Source organism: Nothobranchius furzeri, chromosome 14, assembly GCF_043380555.1.
Source record: "Nothobranchius furzeri strain GRZ-AD chromosome 14, NfurGRZ-RIMD1, whole genome shotgun sequence".
Taxonomy (NCBI): Eukaryota; Metazoa; Chordata; class Actinopteri; order Cyprinodontiformes; family Nothobranchiidae; genus Nothobranchius; species Nothobranchius furzeri.
In genome coordinates this window covers 35,880,350-35,899,822 of record NC_091754.1, presented here as the reverse complement: position 1 = coordinate 35,899,822, position 19,473 = coordinate 35,880,350, and the positions used below count along the sequence as shown (strand labels likewise).

Genomic DNA, 19,473 nt, shown 5'->3' with positions numbered 1-19,473 from the left:
CTGCTGTGTTTGAAATCTGGAGCAACAAACAAAATGTGGGAAAGAGCTACGTGTCGAAGCGAAACCCAAGGCTAGGTCTGGACATAGGAACACATAAAATACAAGCTAAATCGGATGTACAGATCAAAACATGAAACTATCATCAGTTTGTAGAAAGATGAACACAAAGTTACAATGAACCAAAGAGTGAGAAAGATTAGATGAAAGTGATGAATGACTGTGCTGCATTAAACAAAGATGGAGGAAGTCACAGCCATAAGGTCGAAGCTGACTTCTACACCTGCTGACAGGCATGTTGGTCATCGGAGAGCACGCTCACCTGTCCAGGAATGTTTGTTTTTAGTTTTTTAATTATTATTCAGACCACATTTTATTATTATCATTAATGTTCATGTTAATGTTAATAAAAACAACAACAATGATATTAACTACATTCCAAAAGCAATGTCTTATTTCAATTAATTACAATTTAACACCTTTTTTATTATTACTATTCTCAGTTTCTACTTTTCAAGAAACACACACACACACCTGCACGCGCACACACACACATATACACACACGCACACTTGCGTACACACACACACACACGCACCTGCGCATGCACGAGTGTACACACACACACACACACACACACACACACACACACACACACACACACACACACACACACACACATGCACGTGCGTACACACACACAAACAAACACATGTACACACACACACATGCACCTGCGCATGCACGCGCGTACACACACACAAACACACGTACACACAAACACACACACGCACGCATCTGCACCTGCGCATGCACGTGCATACACACACCCCCCCCCCGCGCATGCATGCATGCACGCACACACACACATGCACACACCTGCATGCACGTACACACACACACACACACCTGCGCATGCACGCGCATATACACACACACACACACAAACACGCATATGCATGCGCACACACACACACATGTACACGCAAACACACACACACATGCGCACCTGCCCCTGCGCATGCACGCGCACACACAGACACACACAATGATTTTGCTAATGTTTGAAAGATAAAATAAATACATTTGTGGTAATTTGAAACACAACTACTTGCATAAAAACAATCTGTGTTTTTATTTGGCCCAACCCTAAAGATTGTTGCATGAAGTCACGTCAGATCCTAATCGGTGAAGAGCGTAGATAACTCAGGACAAGAACACGTTTTTATTTAGATAAAACTCTCATCAGACATTTGCTACATGACCCTTACGATCCATTTCCTCTGAGCAGGAAGTGTTTAATGTCTCTAGACGTGTTCAGTTATCATTTTGTGTCATGGACCTAAGATTTCTTTTGACAAAACTCATCTCAGCGCTTTGCTTGTTACGCTACATTGTCGCCCTTCAAAGGCAGATCCAAGCAGACACACAGCCTTAAAGATTTGTTGATGTTCCAGAAGTAGCTCTGAGTGGAGAATCTTAAGTCCTGCAGGCGTCAGGAAACCCTTACTCACGGTCTGATTAACGTGTACAGACATACAGACAGGGACTTCCAAGGGCAAGAGAGCAAACTTATTGCTTCTGACTGTGACCTGAGGCACTTTTCTTGTTTCTCATTTTATTTAGAGCATTACGCAAACACACACAAACACACACAAACACACACAAACACACACAGACACACACAGACATGGAGCTACTACAAATGAGCTTTAGTCGTTACCTGTGGACCTGCACTCAAGGTTCAGATAAATAATGATAAGTTATTTCTCTTCCTTCTCTGATTCCAGCTGGTTTTCCTCCATCTTTACTCTCATTGATTTGCACCAGCCCATCTGTCATGGACGTTTCAGCAAAGCAATGCCAGTCAGTGTTGCTGCGGCCACTTTATGTCAGCGGTCTCTCAATTCAGAAAGGCCGAGGTAATCCAGGGGAAAGCAAAGACCAGTCTGACCTTTATGTGCCACCAGCTGTGATTCACAATGGAGGTTGATATCAGCGTGAACGTATGCTGGGCCGTTCTGTCTGTCACTCACTTGGTGCAAGGTGCAGTTAGTTTCTTTCCCCTTCAGGGCTGTCAATAATTTACAGACTGCAGAGCTCTGCAGACCTGTAGTCATTTACAAATCAGTGTTTTCTGGCTGGACTGAAAAGGAGGACAAGTATGTGATGTATAACTCGCAGGAGGCATTTTTCAGTTGGAGGCAGCGAATCAGAGCACAGAGATTAACAGCAGGAGTGGATGGGCATTTAAAGATGGTAAACTACAACTTCTTGTGCAGAAATGATTCTAACTGTCTCTGGACCTCAGGCCAAACTGTCACAACAACTCAAAGACTTTCCAGGGTGACTGTCAGCAATTAGTCAAAAGCAAAAGACAGCAATGGCAGAATTCCCTTTCTATTCATATTAAAGCCTTCCTATAATGATGCTGCAGCTGCTGATGGTGTTTTATTACTGCATGTAACTTAGGTCATTATCTAAAGGCACTGTCTGCTGTGAAGAACCCGAAGCAGGACCACGTCATTAACAGACTTTTTCTTTTCATAATGAAAAGATCAAGCTCTTTCACAATTAAACGCACTCTGCTGTGGGGAAAACAGTACAGCACCACAAGAGCTAAGACTAAAATTGATACTTATTCTGGCATTACGGGGGTACGGGGAAAATGAATAGTTCATTATCCAGAAGATGACAGCATTGGCTCTGCCCTGGTAAAAGAAAAACATTGGGCTGGGATGCATTATGCTTAATGAATATTCAAATATAGCAACGCACAGTAATATGTGGTTGATATCTTATCAAGGACTGGTTCAGCGTCTGCAGTGATGCGGACACTGAGCCGATCTGTCGTGGTGAAGAGGGAGCTGAGCCAGAAAGCCAGGCTCTCGATTTACCGGTCGATCTACGTCCCAATCCTCACCTATGGTCATGAGCTTTGGGTAATGACCGAAAGAACGAGATCGCGGATACAAGCGGCCGAAATGAGTTTCCTCCGTAGGGTGGCCGGGCTCAGCCTTAGAGATAGGGTGAGGAGCTCGGACATTCAGGAGGGACTCGGAGTAGAACCGCTGCTCCTCCGGATCAAAAGGAGTCAGTTGAGGTGGTTTGGGCATCTGGTCAGGATGCCTCCTGGACGCCTCCCTGGGGAGGTGTTTCGGGCATGTCCTGCCGGCAGGAGGCCCCCGGGTCGACCCAGGACACGTTGGAGAGGTTACATCTCCAGTCTGGTCCGGGAACGCCTTGGGGACCTGCCGGAGGAGCTGGTGGAGGTGGCCGGGGAGAGGATGGTGTAACGTGATGAATGAGCCATTTCTCCCCTCTAACAGCTGTCCTTGTGACACAGCGCCAGTGTGCATGAACAGCCAAGGTCATGCATTTGCTTCTAATGTTTACATTCCAGCAAGAAGACAGAAGAAGGAAGAAGAACGCTTTTCTTTTAATTAATCAAAGAACTCTATTTTAATAAAGCTAATCAAAACAACTGTTAGTCAATAATAACCATGTGACCGATCTGTGAAATCACAATGTTATGATTAATGTGTTTAATGAGTAATATGACTTTGGTCTAACTGCACTAGACATCCTGATTCACGTAATGTCAACGCATGACACATTGTTTACTCATCCAATCAGAACCTTCATTCTGAAGCGTGGCAGAGTTTCTGTGGTGTTTATTTAATCTGTCCACTGCGATTCGTCAAGAATCGTAAACAACCAAGATTAATAAAACAGAACATCGCCATTTTGTGTTCAGTATTCAACCAGCTCTCGAGATCATCTGATGTCCATCATTGCTAAGTGAAGTACGGACTCAGTACCAGCTCAGTGGCCTAGTGGTAGAGTGTCCACCTTGAGACTGGGAGATCAGGGTTCGATTCCTGGTCGGGTCATACCAAAGTCTTTGAAAAAAATGGGACCCAATGCCTCCCTGCTTGACACTCAGCATTAAGGGGTTGGATTGGGGGGTTAAACCACCAAATAGTTCCCAAGCGTGGCTGTGTCTGCTGCTCACCACTCCCCCAGGGGATGGGTCAAATGCGGAGAACAAATTTCGCACACACATCAGTGTGTGTGACAACTAATGGGACTTTAACTTTAACTTGACTGGCCATCTGTATGTTTTACTTTTAAGCTGAGAACTGTCAAGCTGGAAAATCCTGTCGTTGTTACCAACAAAACAACAGTTCCTTCAGAATAAAAGCTGAACTCGCTGACCCAAAGGGGGGTCCCTTTGACGCTGTGAAACATCTACCGTTTTTACCTGGAGACTATCCATAGACTGGTTTGTCGTGCTGTCTACGCTGTTTCATCGGTTCCAGCAGCAGAGGAGGGTCCGAGGACCAGGCAGCCGGATCTAACACGGGAGTCCCTGACGGGTAATGTAGAACGGCACCAGATAGCGTCTCATGTCTGTCCTGACTAAAGTTCAAACGTCGATCAGTTAGGAGCAAAACAACATCTCCCACTCAGACTCGCTTCTCCAGACAGAGGTTCTGAACTGACATCGCACCAACACACACACTCCACCTCATTACCTTCCATTCGCATCCATCATTAGAGAGTTAGTCCTGTTTAAAATAATTTAGATAATAAATTTTCTTAAACGTTCCAAGGTCTCTCTCTTCTCTTGTCTCTCAGTTCATGCAAAGTGTTTACTTTTAAATTTCCCTGTAATAAAAAGAATCACTTCTGATTTTAAAAGCCCAGGTCCTTCCAGGTATGGATCATTAATATCTCTGGTTCTTAATTAAATTGTAATACCCTTCATTTCCATTACAACGGTCTGGAGCTCCCTAGTTGGGATGCTGCCCCCGCGACCCGGACCCGGATAGGCGGAGCAAGATGACGATATCTTATCAATGATCTTTTCAGGTCAACAGCGACATGAAGTTTGTCAGGCTGCGTCAGCCGTGGAGCGGCTGCAGCAGCAGCGTGGATTCAGGTGTACTGAACAGAAGATGGGGTAACATCAGCAGCTGATGTTGAACAGAAAAACGCCCTCCGTTAATAACTCTGACAACAGTAAAGTCATATCTGCATTAATAGCTTGCCAACGCTAATTGCCTTAAACGATGTTTGTTTTATCACACGATCTTCACCTTCGGACGTCTCCCGTGATCAAATCTCCATCTGCAGCTGTTTCTCCTGGTAAAACACTCAAGCCGCTTTCTCCTTCCCTTTCCTCGCATTATTTAAATTATGATGTCTTACCGCTCCAAATGTTATGATCTTTTTTATTTTTTTACCAATTTTAAAATCTTTTTAAGTTTTTAATCTATTTTTATGTTTGTTCTTGTGAAGCTCCTCATGGTTTTTATCTTGAGAGACGCTACATAAAACATTGTTTCTTCTTCTTCTAATAACCCCAGAACCGCTGATCAGAGCGCTGCTCACCCAGCGGCAGAGTCCTTATTTAATGCTGCTGAAAAAAATGCAGCAAAGCATCATTTTTATCCAGCGAAGCAACACTTAACATGAAGAAATGTTATTTCTGTTTTTGTAATTTTCTCTTCCGGTCAAACTAGTTTGAATTTATAAAAATATCTTCATCTTTATTCATTTTGTGCAGATTTTTGTGTGGCTTTGTTTGAAGAATGAATCATAAGACAACATAAAAACAACTTGAAACGTTTATTTTTAAAATAAGTTTAAATGTTCTTTAAATGGTATTCTATGACTTTTAGGAGTATTCGTTCTGCTGCAGTTCATCTGTGAGAATATTCCAAAAGTCATTTTGACATAAATAAACAGAAGAAAACAATATATTGTGACAAGATTTTAGGCAATACCCCTTTTTATCAAGCACCCCCTGTCCTGCATGTTTTCCATGTCTCTGCTTCAGCCCACCTGATTTATATATTTGCATCCCCTCCTCAGGATGACATCAGGTGACCTGTTAAAACCTGTTAATCTCTCATTCATTTAGATCAGGTCTGTGGCAGCAGGGAAACACCTAAAACATGTGGGACAGGGGAGCGGAGTATGATGAAAATGTAGCATCAGAGACGTGAAAACACTCTCCAGCAGGTGAAAACAAAAGCACAAGACAATCAGGAAACTCCTCAGCGTGACGTCGGAACATTGGATTAAAACAAACCTTGTGTTTTTTTTTACCATAACGCGGATTTTCATGACCATAAACCAGCAAAGGTAAGACTGAATTTACGCTTTTTTGTTTTGCTGCTCATTCCTTGAGTTTTGCACTAGAGTTGAGTGATGGTTCTTATATTGTTGTAAAGAGGAGATCTGGGGCTTTGATGTAAACAGCTGCTTCTGTAGGATCATGTTGCATTGTTGCTACTGTGTGTTTTTCTCACTATGTGTGTTGAGCTTTTTCAGCCTTTTTGTTTGGCATCATCGCTGAGGTAGAAAACGTAGATTCTATCATGAGAATGGTAACTTGTTGTCCCTGAGTGGTGATATGTGGTTAGCGCATCACATTTAGTGAGGTGGACCCAAGCTTTAGCGTGCATTCTTTCTACCATGCTGCTCTGTTTACAACTCGCTCGCAGCAACCAACGACATAACGCTCTTGCGCATGTGCAGCTGTCTAGGCATGTTCTCGTTATGAAGGACGGGTACCGAAACGAGGCACCGTTTCAAATGACGTGAATCGGTGCTCGGTCGGTACTATGGAATTCGGTTGGTACCATAAAAAGTACCAAATTCGGTACCCATTGCTAGCATCCTCTTTCTCCTCATCTTCAATCTTTGACCCAGTGACTGAGATAGACACCAGCTCCCCAAGACCCTACTGAGGATCAAGCGGTTGACGAAGTGAATGAGTGAGTGAACCACAATTTGATGTGGTATTAGCTGAAAGTTGTAGGAAGGGTTGATAATCTTATGCTTTTAAAGGCTAAAGTTAAGAGACATTAAAGAAAAAAAGAGTCACTAACCAATGTCCCAGGAGCCGGGATTCTCGATCTCTCTGCGGCCGATGAAGTACCAGACACAGGCCATCCAGTGAGCCAGCAGAGCGAACATGGACATGAGCAGCGTAAGCACCACGGCGCTGTACTGGGAGTAGCGCTCCAGCTTCTGCAGCAGTCGCAGCAGCCGCAGCAGCCGAACTGTCTTCAACAAGTGGACTCCGAAGTACTGCAGACACGGCTTCAATCAGAGGAGGAAATGTGACTTTGTGACCTAAGTTTGTGACACGTCTACTCACCACACTGACGTTGAAAGCGTACAGCAGGTCAAAGGGCAGAGCGGCGATGAGGTCCACAAAGAGCCAGGTGGTGACATAGTGAACGCAGATGGAGCGTGCATCGTAGACCACCTGACCTGATGTACTCACGTACGTCGTCCGGAAGTTTAACAAGATGTCTGAGGACAATAAACATGACTTATGCAGACCTCCTGCTGACTGACAGGAGTCAGACGCTTAACTGCAGGATGCTTCTGTAGTTTTAGTGATAAGTTCAGTATCCACTCTTCCAGTAAACAAATCTTCCATTAAAGAGGTGTAATGCAAAACGTTGTTGCAGCTGGGCAAACAGACTAGAAAATAAAAGAGATGGTTTGTTTTTCCGGAAATGTGTGGGGATTAAGAAGTAATGGCCTTTCGTAAATGGCTCAAGTCCTCCTGGAGAAACATGCATCATTAAAAATGGAAGAACTCCCATTATCACAAAACCCTGATAGAGGATGATGACAGGTGGATAATATAATGATACGAACAAGCCACAAATGAAGTTTTTCTTTTTGTTCACACAGAATCCAAACCCCAAATTTAATTTGAATCATTATTCACAGACTTCAAAACAAATGTAAAATATTTAGTTATTTTTGTCAGCTTTTGATGTGTTTTTTTACAGTCCTGTAAGTTTCACATTTCACACCCATTTACATATTTATGTGTAACTCTGTATTTTATTTACATGAGTAAATATAATTGCATCCATGGGTCTAATCCAGCAGAAATATCCTCAAACAATGTCCAGGGAGAAACTGGCAGCTGGTGATGGGTTTCTAGGAGTTTTAAGAGTTGGTTCAGGACTTTGGATGACGGCAATCTACTCCGATCTCCTAAAAAGTTACATCACGTTCATACAAACTAGCTAATATCAGATACTATTAGGTTAATTATGTTTTACTTTTTCCTCAGTTTCTTTGATGTGATTGGTGGTAATTTTAAATGAGTTGATTACTTTTAAAAGGACCTATTACAAACATCTGATTTTTGTATCTGTTTGTGCTGCCATGCGGGTCTCTGCTGTCTCTATAAACACCACAAATGTGAGAAAAATGTGACATCATTTTCTGTCTGTGTTTGGTTTAGGAATGTCTGAAAAAGTTGTTGTAATGTAACACATTTTGAAATTTGCATAGAACGTCCCCTCACTTGGCTGCCTGTTCATATCAAAATGGACACTCGGTGATCTGATTATTATATATGTTCCTAACAGAGCACTTAGCTGTCAGACTGGATGGGAGATAGATCTTTTAGTCATCAGGCTCCTCTCCTGTGGAACCAGCTCCCAGCTTTAGTCCGTGAGGAAGACACCTTGTCTACTTTTAAGACTAGGCTTAAAACTTTTTTATTTGGTAGGGCTCATGGTTAAATTGCAATCTACGCCCAGGTTTGGACGCGTGGGGGGAAACCAACAACAGCCTTCCCCTTCATGAGTCAAGATGGGCGAGTCCATGAATGTTAAGTGACAGCGTGACATAGATCTGTCAGGCTTTTCTAATCCTAGAGTTTAATTGTCTATCATCTATCAGAAGTTCATTCAGGAGAAAGGTGTAGGAGACTATTTTCATGTTCAGCCTGCATGAAACACCCAGAGTTGCTGATTAGAATCAGAAATAATCATTAAAAATGTTTTTCAGTGAACCACACCTTTAAAATCATCACTTTGATGTGACTCAGTGCTTTAACTTTAAGGCTGTTGGTAGAAAATTAGCAATGTGACTCACGGTTTCCCATTTTTGTTGAGATAAATGCCCAAGTTTGTTAAAATTTTAAAAGAAAAAAGCCCAGCCTATTGAGGACATGGAGGGGCGGGGCCAGCAGCAGATTGTTTTCCTGAAAGTGACAGAGGCCTGAAAAGGCCCATCCTGGAAACTACTGAAAACATCAAGTATAGAGCTGGTGAGATAGCTTTTGTGAGAGGGACTATCGATCCTAGAACTATTCTAACTTTAAAAAGAGTCACATGTGATATAAACAGAGATCAGTCTTACCTAAAATGAACAGAATCTCTACGAGGATGTCGCATTTGCTGGGTGGACTGCGCAGGGCGCTGCTGCCGCCTTCATCCTGTCCTCCACCAACTATGAAGCAGACATTATAGGGCACTGTGACGGCCACGTAGAAGGTGGCCAGCAGAATCAACCAATCCCAGCCGGCTTTGAAGGTTCCGTAGTGGAGCAGGATGAAGTGGGATTTCTGTATGGCTGCTACTTTATATTCTGGGATGGGAGGCTTCTGCCCAAACATGTTCTAGACGAAAGGAGAGGAGACAGACGTCAGCAGCCAACGAGGCACAGGTTGTTATTAGTTTCATTCATCAAACTAAATAAAGGAACATTTTTAGGTTTTTACTCTGTAGTCATAAACACAAAGTTTACTCATTTTATGAAGGCTGATGAGGAACTACTATACAGTCACCTCTGAATGCAAACCGCACACGTCAGCACATTGCTTTATCACTGAAACCAGCTAAATATGGAACGCTTTTAACCTCGAGTCAACCAAGCGTGAACACATTCCTCATGTCCTTCTCATAATCTGTCAGGATGTGTCCAGTTTACAGCGCCCAGCCGTCCTCAGCTGCTATGCTGAGATACTAGAGAAGGGGTTCATCGTGTTTTCCCTACATGTTTCAGGTTGCTAGTTTCTGTTTTCAGCAGCTTGGATGCAGGATTGTATTCTGTGTTTTAATTCATGCAAACGACCACCTTGTTTCTCATTAAAGATCCAAGCATTCGTCTGCTGTGAGATGTTGCAGAAGTCTCAGCCAGCGGGTAAATGTCAGTCATGCCGGATGCAGATGAACTCACATTGTTGATCTTGATCTTGCTCTTGTCTTGTTTCTGAAGGTGTCCTGACAACTGATAGAGAACGGCTCTGCTGCGGCGCCGGTTGGCATTGAAGCCGGGGGGACGAGATACCTGATGCACCTGCAAGCCCGTCTCCTCGTCTGTGGACAAGCAGAAGACATGCAATCACCGATCTGATCCTCTTCATTTTAACAGGCTTCTTTAGAAGTGATGCTTGAATAACAAGATGAGACAAGATCAGTAAACAGTGGGTCATCAGCAGCAGGCTGAATCAGTGAAACGATCAGTTCTGATAAACATGTTCTCCATTTGTGTGAACAGCAGATCTGCTCTAGCTGCTGTCTGTGAAGTCCTTCCCTCCGTAAAAATACAATTCAATAGACTTGATTTGTTTCTATGAATGTTTACGGAAACAAATCCGTACAACGTTCCTTCTTTGTTTCACATGAACAGCAGTCATCATACAGATAAACAGAAACACAAAACCAGATTGTATGAAGGATTTAGCTTCATAAAAGCTAAATTAAACTATCACTCAGACAAGACATCTTCTGCTTTATTACATTTCCTGCTCTTTGGCCATCATGCCATTGTTGGAAAGCAGCCACTCATTGTCGTGAGAGGGGTGAGTACTCGCTCTCATCCTAACCATCTCTGAGTGTGTTGCAGGAGAGGGAGCGGCAGCTGCACCTGATCGGCTGATTAGCGGGTCGACTACTTAAGGAGATGTTGAACACTACTCGACGCCGGATGATTACTACTGCTCGGTAGTTTCCAGCCTTCGCTCTTGTTCTCTTGGTTACTCGTAATTTCTCTAGTGAATTTTTGACTCTAGTGTTTTTTTGGATACTAGTGTGATTTCTGAGTTTGTTGGACTCGCCCACCTCAGGTTCACTGCTCGTCTGGATTTACTCGTTCAACCTCCATAGGACTCCTGGACTCCACATTCAGTCACGTTCATCATCCTCCTCCCAGACTGACCCGCTCTCACTCTCAACCCTGCGCTCCCTCTCCAGCTCAGAACAACTCACCTCTGGTTCCACCCTGGCTCTCAACCTCCCATCATTCCTCAAACCCAATCATCCCCCGTAAGTCTCCTCTCAGTATTCCTGCCTCGACCTTTTCTCCTGGACTCACCTCTGGTTCGCTCTCTCTCCAGACCCTGGTTCCCGTTTCTCCTGATCCGCTGGATTCCCAGCGCACCCTCAGTTCCCCTTATTAACAAAACAATTTTACTTTTCCTTCAATCTGTGTGCAGTGTTGTGATTCTGCATGTCTTGGGTTAGACTCCTGCCCCAAACCGACACTCATGGAACCAAATCAATGAATTATATAAAAACTGTGATTTGTCTTTAACATTGTTTGTTCGTAGAATTAAGCTCAGGTGCTTCTGATGGTGCACAAAGAGAACATCTGTCACTGCAATTACAGGTTAATCACAGACGGACAGGACTAAGGTTTTCCTCCTCTTGCTTTCCCTCTTTCTGAATGAGATACACATGTGCAGACAGATGTGTGCTGCTCATTGTTCTGGTTGGAGCTTTAAACAAGACACATGGCAGTTAGAGAGCTGAGCTGAGCTGAGTTAGGGCTTTAGGGTTACACCGTTTATACACCCTCTGCAGAAACTGCTTTTAGCGTTATCTTCTGGTACAGAGGTGATGGTTAATCTGAGTCCAGACTCAGAGGTAAATGAAAAAGTAAACGTGAGAACAGTCATGGATCCGAGGGAAAACCCATGCATGAGACTACTGTTTAAGTGTGTTATTTTCTAAATTTGCAACACAAAATTCTCATTAAAGCATTTGATTCATCTCTGTTATTTTTTGTTTTAATAATTGAAGGAACGCAATCTCAACATTAATGAATCTTAAGTGTAATTTAATCCAGAATCAACCGTTCCTCACTTTTGGAGGAAATGCAAAAGCTCTAAGCTGAAATAAAACTGGTTTAATGGATTAAAATGCACCTTCAGATGGTCTCCAAACTCCTCCTTTAACCTGCTTTTCATGTTAAAGACAACTGTTAACTGCCCAGGAGAAATCAGAAGTGATAATGGAGCTAATGATTCCTGCAGAGTTATTCCCCAAAACTGGATTTACTGATGTGAAAATGGGACCTAGGTCGGCATGGTAGAGCAGATGGTAGCACAGTGAAGAGGATGCAGGTTCTACTTCCAGCTGCAGTCTTTCTGCGTGCTGCTAGCATGTTGTGCACATGCGTGACTTAGCATCACGCTGCATCAGAAGACTTTTTAAAACAATATTGCCATTCTCAAATCGACATCAATGCGAGTGTCCAGCTCCCTGCATCTGTTCCATGAAGACGTGGTTAAAGGAGATGAATGTTTTTGTATTAGATGCCCTCAATAACAACAAGACTTTTCACTGGTGTTTTTCCACCACAGAGGTGGTCTTTCTGTGTTTGAGTACATAGAAAGAAAAGAGCTAGAGGAACTTCCAGCACGTTTAAAGGATATGAGCTTTTCATGATGCTAAAACAACTTTGATGGGACCAGTTTTGCAAGCGGGGTTATCGAACTGCGACAGAATTAAGTCAGAAACTGAATGTTTGTGGTCTGTATGTTGAAGCTTACAGACTACTGCTCTAGAAGGTCAGTGTTTGACTTCTGTCACCACTTTAAAAATGGTCCAGCCAATCCCCTGAGTAAACGACAGAGTCAGCCATGGTAACATTAAATGTCACTCAGCCTGTTAAAGACCCCCCCCGCCCTCCGGAGAGAGACCATGAGGGCCTTAAATCGTTGTGCCTCCAGACCAGCTGACATTTTGTCCAGTCACAGACACAATGTGATCTAGGGGGATTTTCAGTGAAGGAATAGCTGTTTTACTCTCACATGGACCTCATACTTGCATCATAGAGCTGCTCTTCTTTCTCACATCTTCATGTCAACGTTTTTTAAAGAAATGCTGCAGCTGCTCACCGACAGGCCTGAATCATCAGAGCCCTGCCACGGGCCATTTATTTATTCCCGTTTTATGTTGAAGACTTCACAAACCAGAGTAACAGCAAAAGATTTAGCTTCAAGCCAAAACTGAAGAACTAAAGAACTGTGCAATCACAATGATAAAGGGACTGGCTAATAAACACTGAAGGAGCTGAGGTCTCAGGGTCGGTGGAGCACCGTGCTCAACGTGCTTTTGCTGTTGGCAGACCGAGGAATAGAGTGGAGGAGGGGACTGTGTTCACGTTCTGAAGGATGGATTCTGTTGTATGGATTCTGTTGTATGGAGTATAATCAGACTTGTTAATGTATGGAATTAAGTCTGGATTATGTCTCTCATTATGTGAAATCAATTCTAGGCTCTACAAGGTGTATCCATGTGTGTGTGAAACCAAGCTAAAGGCTGTTACCTTCTCTTATCATGTTTGTGTCTGTGTGTGTGTGTGTGTGTCCAGGCAGCCGTCTAGCCCCCTGAACTGTGATGTTGTAAATTAGTGATGTGCCTTCACCCTGCTGATATGGTCAAACGATTCATGTTGTGGATATGACCTGTTTTGAGCTGAACAGATGTTGGGAGTAAACATGTATGTTATCTTTTATCCTCAGTGGAGTTGGTCAAGATACTATAAACATATAAATACGACATATTGTCCAGCTAATGCTGGAGATGACCAGTTGATCCTGGGCAGAAGAAAAGGAAGGGGTAATCATGCCACATCCCCCTCTACTGACCAATAGCTACAAGAGGAGGTGATGTAATCCCAAAGGAGAAGAGAGGAAAGCCTGCAGGAGGCGCTGAGAAGAAGAAACAAGTGAACGGATGAAGACTGGGAGAAGAAAAGGGGACATCATGACATCCAAGATTTGTGGTCTCTTCGGGGCCGTTGGAGAAGTAACAAGAAGAAGAGGAACACGTGACCAGGAAGTCTGAAGTCTGAAGCAGCAAACAAAGAAATGACTGTGAGGGAGGGGGGACAGAGTGAATAAAAGGAAGATATTGGGTCTGTTCAAAGATGAGCTTGATGGGATAAGTGAGAGTCAGTCAGTCATGGACTGAGCTTTTTGGAGAAAGGCTTTTGAGAGTTTTTAGGAGAGAGGGCCTTTGATGGGAAGAGTGTGTGAGGTAGAGAGATGGAAAGAAGGAAGCTTTTGCTTTGAGCTTTTTGTTTGTGATAATCCGACCTAGTGTCATTTTTGGAGAGCTTATTCAGCTCAACTTTGCTATAACTCGGTTTATTGGCAAAGAGTTGTTTCACTTTTCAACCCGCTTTGTCGGGATTTTGTTTGGACTATTATTCTTTTTTCATCTGTGTGAAATAAAACCTAGTTCCTCGGATTTGAGGAACGAAAAAAGGATTTACGAGGGGGGTCTCCTCCTGTCGGTAACCGAGCAAAGGTGAGATGCTGGTTGTAAATGCCATCCCTAGGTGTTATTGATATGTTGTTTCCTCCATTCTAGGCTACAGGTAAAGTCAGTTGTCTCCTCAGCATGAAAAGGAACAGCTGGAAAGGGTCTTAACCTGAAGTGTACATAAGCTTCATGGACTGAGGGTGCGTTGTGAGTAAACTGAGTCTCCCTTGAGCTGCATAAAGTTGGTTTTGCCAGAATCAGAGTCTAGGCTAGCGGTGATTGCTCACCAGCTTCTACAGAGTGTGGGCGTTTTAAAGAGTGGCTGGTGTCATGCCCTCGCAAGTCAACCCTGAGACGTAACATCTTTGGAAGAGTTAGGCTGGCCTGAGAAGATGGCTTGTAACATGGGGCGACGGTGGCACAGGAGTTAAGTGCTCGCCCCGTAATCGGAAGGTTGCAGGTTCGAGCCCCGCTCAGTCTGTCGCTGTCGTTGTGTCCTTGGGCAAGACACTTAACCCACGTTGCCTGCTGGTGGTGGTCGGAGGGACCGGTGGCGCCAGTGCTCGGCAGCCTCGCCTCTATCAGTGCGCCCCAGGGCAGCTGTGGCTACATCGTAGCTCATCCTCACCAGTGTGTGAATGTGTGTGTGAATGGGTGAATGACTGATTGTGTTGTAAAGCGCCTTGGGGGGTTCCAGGACTCTAGAAGGTGCTATATCAAATACAGGCCATATTCTGTTCATTCATGGATGGTGATACATTTCTGAAACATCTCGTTACATTCTCAAGGGATGTCTGGCCATGGTTTAAATAATTTATAAAGTTGGTTACCATATTTTCCGGACTACAAGCCACTACTTTTTCCCACGCTTTGAACCATGCAGCTTATAATGAGGTGCGGCTTTAATGAAGACTTTCCTTCACCGGCCAGGGGGCGCTTTAGCAGAAAGTGAAACAAGTGGAAGTCCAAAGTGGAGATCGAAGAAAGTGCTCATTTTAATTTAGCACATGCAAGCAGCCGGCACCACAAAGACTTTTTTTCAAATCCATATCCCCTCATCATGGTAACTACATGTATGAGTTCATATGATGCCACATTTAAGTTGAAGGCCATCGATCTGGCCGTAAAGGAGGGAAACAGTGCTAGCGCACGTAAGCTTGGCATGAATGAATCCATGGTTCGGCGCTGGAGATGGCAGCGGGAAGAACTCATTCAAGCTAGCTTCACCCGGGGATGATGACAGCAACACGGAGAGCGACACTGACATCGCCACAGAAAAGGTATGTGACGAAGCTCTTCGGAGGCTGTTCAACTCCGACACTGAAGAAGAGGACTTTAATGGCTTTAGTGCGCAACAGGAAGATGAGAGCGAATGACTTCTTCTGGTAGAAAAGTGTGTTTTATTTATTAACCAGGCATGTTTTGTGTGCAGCTTTTATTTTCTAATCATCCAGGGCTTATTATTGCTGTGTCAGCGCTGTTCTTTTCTTCTAAACATGCAAATTACCAGTAATAACATGTCAGTTTGTATTTTATAACCATCCAGAAATATGAATGCTATCAGTGCTGTTTTCTTTTCTAAACTTGCAGGCACGTTCACCCGTGTTTAAAATTCGTTTTGTTGAATTAAAACAACAACGAAAAACCTCAGTGTAGCGTCTTTCTGTCTAATTATCTTATGTTATGGCCGTACATGCGCTGTGCGCCGGAGACCTGCATGTGGCTGCTGCGCCGCGGCTTGTATTTGAGTGCGGCGTGTGTGTGTGTAGAAAACCTTTATTTTTGTTGGTGCGGCTTATATTGAGGTGCCCTCTATAGTTCGGAAATTACGGTAAAAGTGTATGCATGTGTCTGAATGCACCAAATCTGGCTTTAAAAGCGTTTGTCAGCACAATTTAGTAAACTGTACTCCAAAAATCAGCCTCAGACTCCTTGTTGCTCTCCTTCTTTGCTCTCTCATGTTTTAATTGTTTGTGTTTCCTGCATTTATCCTCATCCAGCATAGCTAACCCGTTAGAAAAGGCACGTCACACTGTGCTAAGTGCTACATGCAAGTGAGCCCAGACTCTCACTGCATAGCAGAGGAACGCAACAGTGATTGTAAATGTTAAAATCTCATTGGCACCTTGCTGTTTTTAGTGCATTACATTTAGCTTTATTTGTGTGTCATGTACAGAAGAGTGTAATCATCCAAGTCCTCTCCATCTGTCAATCACTGGTCTTTCCCACATTTCAGTTATTCTGCTCATCTTCTGTGGTCCCGTCTTTTCTTGGCCTCATTTATAAATGTATGCCTAGAGTCCTTTCTAAAACTGACTGTGGTTTGTGCTCATGCACCAAACTAGCCACCCTCTTCGGAGTCTTTGGAACGGGTACTGGAGAGCGCTCCTTCTAGTGACTCCCTCATTCCCAGACTTCAATACTCAAGTGGGTGACAGCAGTATGACCGGTCAAACCTGGAAGGCCCAAATGTATTGTGAGGGTCTGCTGGGAACTACTGGAAAAGTTTAATGTAAGAAAGAGCTTCAATGACCTCCTCTGACAGAATTCTGAATGCATCCAGGGGGAGGTGAGAGACACTGAGTCCAAGTGGGCCATGTTCCATGCTTCCATTGTTAAGGCGGCTAACCAGAGCTGTGGAGTGGGGTGGTCGGTGCCTGTCATGGCTGAAGAAAAAGCCCTATTTGGGTCTTTTTGGCCGGTGGGACTCCAGAGGCAGCTGATTTTTACCGGCAGTCCAAGTGGAAAACAAAAACATTCAGAAGTCCAACCAGTGTAAAAACGTGCTTGCAGGAGTGAAGCAGACGGAGAAAAAACAGGATATAAAAAATGGCTGCAGGAATGGACAATAACCCTGCAGCACAGCTTATTCTGTATGCACTGTCCTCTCCACTACATGCATGCTCAGTATGAAGGGCCACTGTAAAGTGGCTGTACGTGTTACATTGTGGCGATGATAACAGAAAACCACTTCTGTAATCTTGTCACTTCACGAAGGCATGTGCCCAACTGCTATCCGCAGGACTGAGACACTTATAAGCAGAGCGAGCCAGTCTTCAAACGCATTATCTGGGTACTGCGGCTTGTTGTCTAAGCAGAGGATGTGGGCAGCACATCGTTCCGGTGCTGGAGTTCCTGCACTGGCTTCCTGTATTTTATAAGGTTGCTACAGCCACCACCTTCCCGACCCTGGGGGCTGGAGCTCCACTTGCAGAACCCACAACTCCTGCTCAATCTCCAACTCCCTTCATTTCAGCACCATGGACAGAGGCACGCCGAAAAGCCTCTCTGCCCCTCCCTTCCGACAGCAGTCGACGAAGCTGTTTGGTTGAGCTGTTTTTCTTTCTTTATTGTCCTGAAGACTCATGCACATGTCAGTCACTCAGGACACATGGTACGTCTAATAACAGAGCTGGTTGGGCGGTGAAGTTAGCTCTTTGGAAAAATCATGTTGTCTTTTGACCAGTTTATATTTTAATTTCACAAAACATGGTAGTTTAGCTATTCATCATGCTAAATAAACATTTATAAATAACAAAAGGAAGTCTTATTGTAAAGTGGTAGCATATAGTTTTAGCATTCACTCTGTTGTGTCAGAGACTTTACAGCTGCTCTTGATACTACGCAAGCATGTTGCAACAGTGGAGAGGAAAACCCCTTTACCAGGGAGAAACCTCCAGCAGCACCTGTCTCAGTATGAACAGCCATCCGCTATGACCTAGGGGGATTTGGGAGGCCAGAGCAGACAAGACTGTCATGCACTTGTGGAATCCTTTTTTCCGTTTAAAATAACTTTGTTGTCAGGGACTGGAACCAAAATGACAGCTTCAAGTAGAAACACTGGCACAAATACTGTAACAGGATTCAGAATACAAAATGTAGCAGCCTGGAAAACATCACCAATTTTCTACATGACCGTCAAAAGTTTTGATGGACTAAATAAATCAGTTCTCTTTTGTATACGCTGAGTGAAACAAAAATCAACAGAATCTTCCAAAAAATAATGGTTCAATGGGAATGAGGAGGCTTCACAGACTGAGCAGGAATTTGTTGAACAGATAAATTTGACCTAATAACAAACAGTTTACAGGGAGTGCAGAATTATTAGGCAAATGAATATTTTGTCCACATCATCCTCTTCATGCATGTTGTCTTACTCCAAGCTGTATATGCTTGAAAGCCTACTACCAATTAAGCATATTAGGTGATGTGCATCTCTGTAATGAGAAGGGGTGTGGTCTAATGACATCAACACCCTATATCAGGTGTGCATAATTATTAGGCAACTTCCTTTCCTTTGGCAAAATGGGTCAAAAGAAGGACTTGACAGGCTCAGAAAAGTCAAAAATAGTGAGATATCTTGCAGAGGGATGCAGCAGTCTTAAAATTGCAAAGCTTCTGAAGCGTGATCATCGAACAATCAAGTGTTTCATTCAAAATAGTCAACAGGGTCGCAAGAAGCGTGTGGACAAACCAAGGCGCAAAATAACTGCCCATGAACTGAGAAAAGTTAAGCGTGCTGCTGCCTAGATGCCACTTGCCACCAGTTTGGCCAAATGTCAGAGCTGCAACATCACTGGAGTGTCCAAAAGCACAAGGTGTGCAATACTCAGAGACATGGCCAAGGTAAGAAAGGCTGAAAGACGACCACCACTGAACAAGACACACAAGCTGAAACGTCAAGCCTGGGCCAAGAAATATCTCAAGACTGATTTTTCTAAGGTTTTATGGACTGATGAAATGAGAGTGAGTCTTGATGGGCCAGATGGATGGGCCCGTGGCTGGATTGGTAAAGGGCAGAGAGCTCCAGTCCAACTCAGACGCTAGCAAGGTGGAGGCGGAGTACTGGTTTGGGCTGGTATCATCAAAGATGAGCTTGTGGGGCCTTTTCGGGTTGAGGATGGAGTCCAGCTCAACTCCCAGTCCAACTGCCAGTTTCTGGAAGACACCTTCTTTAAGCAGTGGTACAGGAAGAAGTCTGCATCCTTCATGAAAAACATGATTTTCATGCAGGACAATGCTCCATCATACGCGTCCAAGTACTCCACAGCGTGGCTGGCAAGAAAGGGTATAAAAGAAGAAAAACTAATGACATGACCTCCTTGTTCACCTGATCTGAACCCCATTGAGAACCTGTGGTCCATCATCA

The 19,473-nt window shown here is 43.9% G+C and overlaps 1 protein-coding gene across 1 annotated transcript in view; it reads right to left on the bottom strand.

Moving 5' to 3' along the window:
• The window catches only part of kcnh3 (potassium voltage-gated channel, subfamily H (eag-related), member 3), a 202,614-nt gene that overhangs the window by 47,241 nt on the left and 135,900 nt on the right, over positions 1–19,473 (bottom strand). Inside the window, exons 4-7 of the mRNA XM_054746568.2 lie at positions 10,009–10,148; positions 9,190–9,448; positions 7,172–7,329; positions 6,900–7,101 (exon numbers count right to left, since the gene is read on the bottom strand). Of these exons, the coding sequence (XP_054602543.1) occupies positions 6,900–7,101; positions 7,172–7,329; positions 9,190–9,448; positions 10,009–10,148 (759 nt within the window). The remainder of the gene's footprint in view (positions 1–6,899; positions 7,102–7,171; positions 7,330–9,189; positions 9,449–10,008; positions 10,149–19,473) is intronic.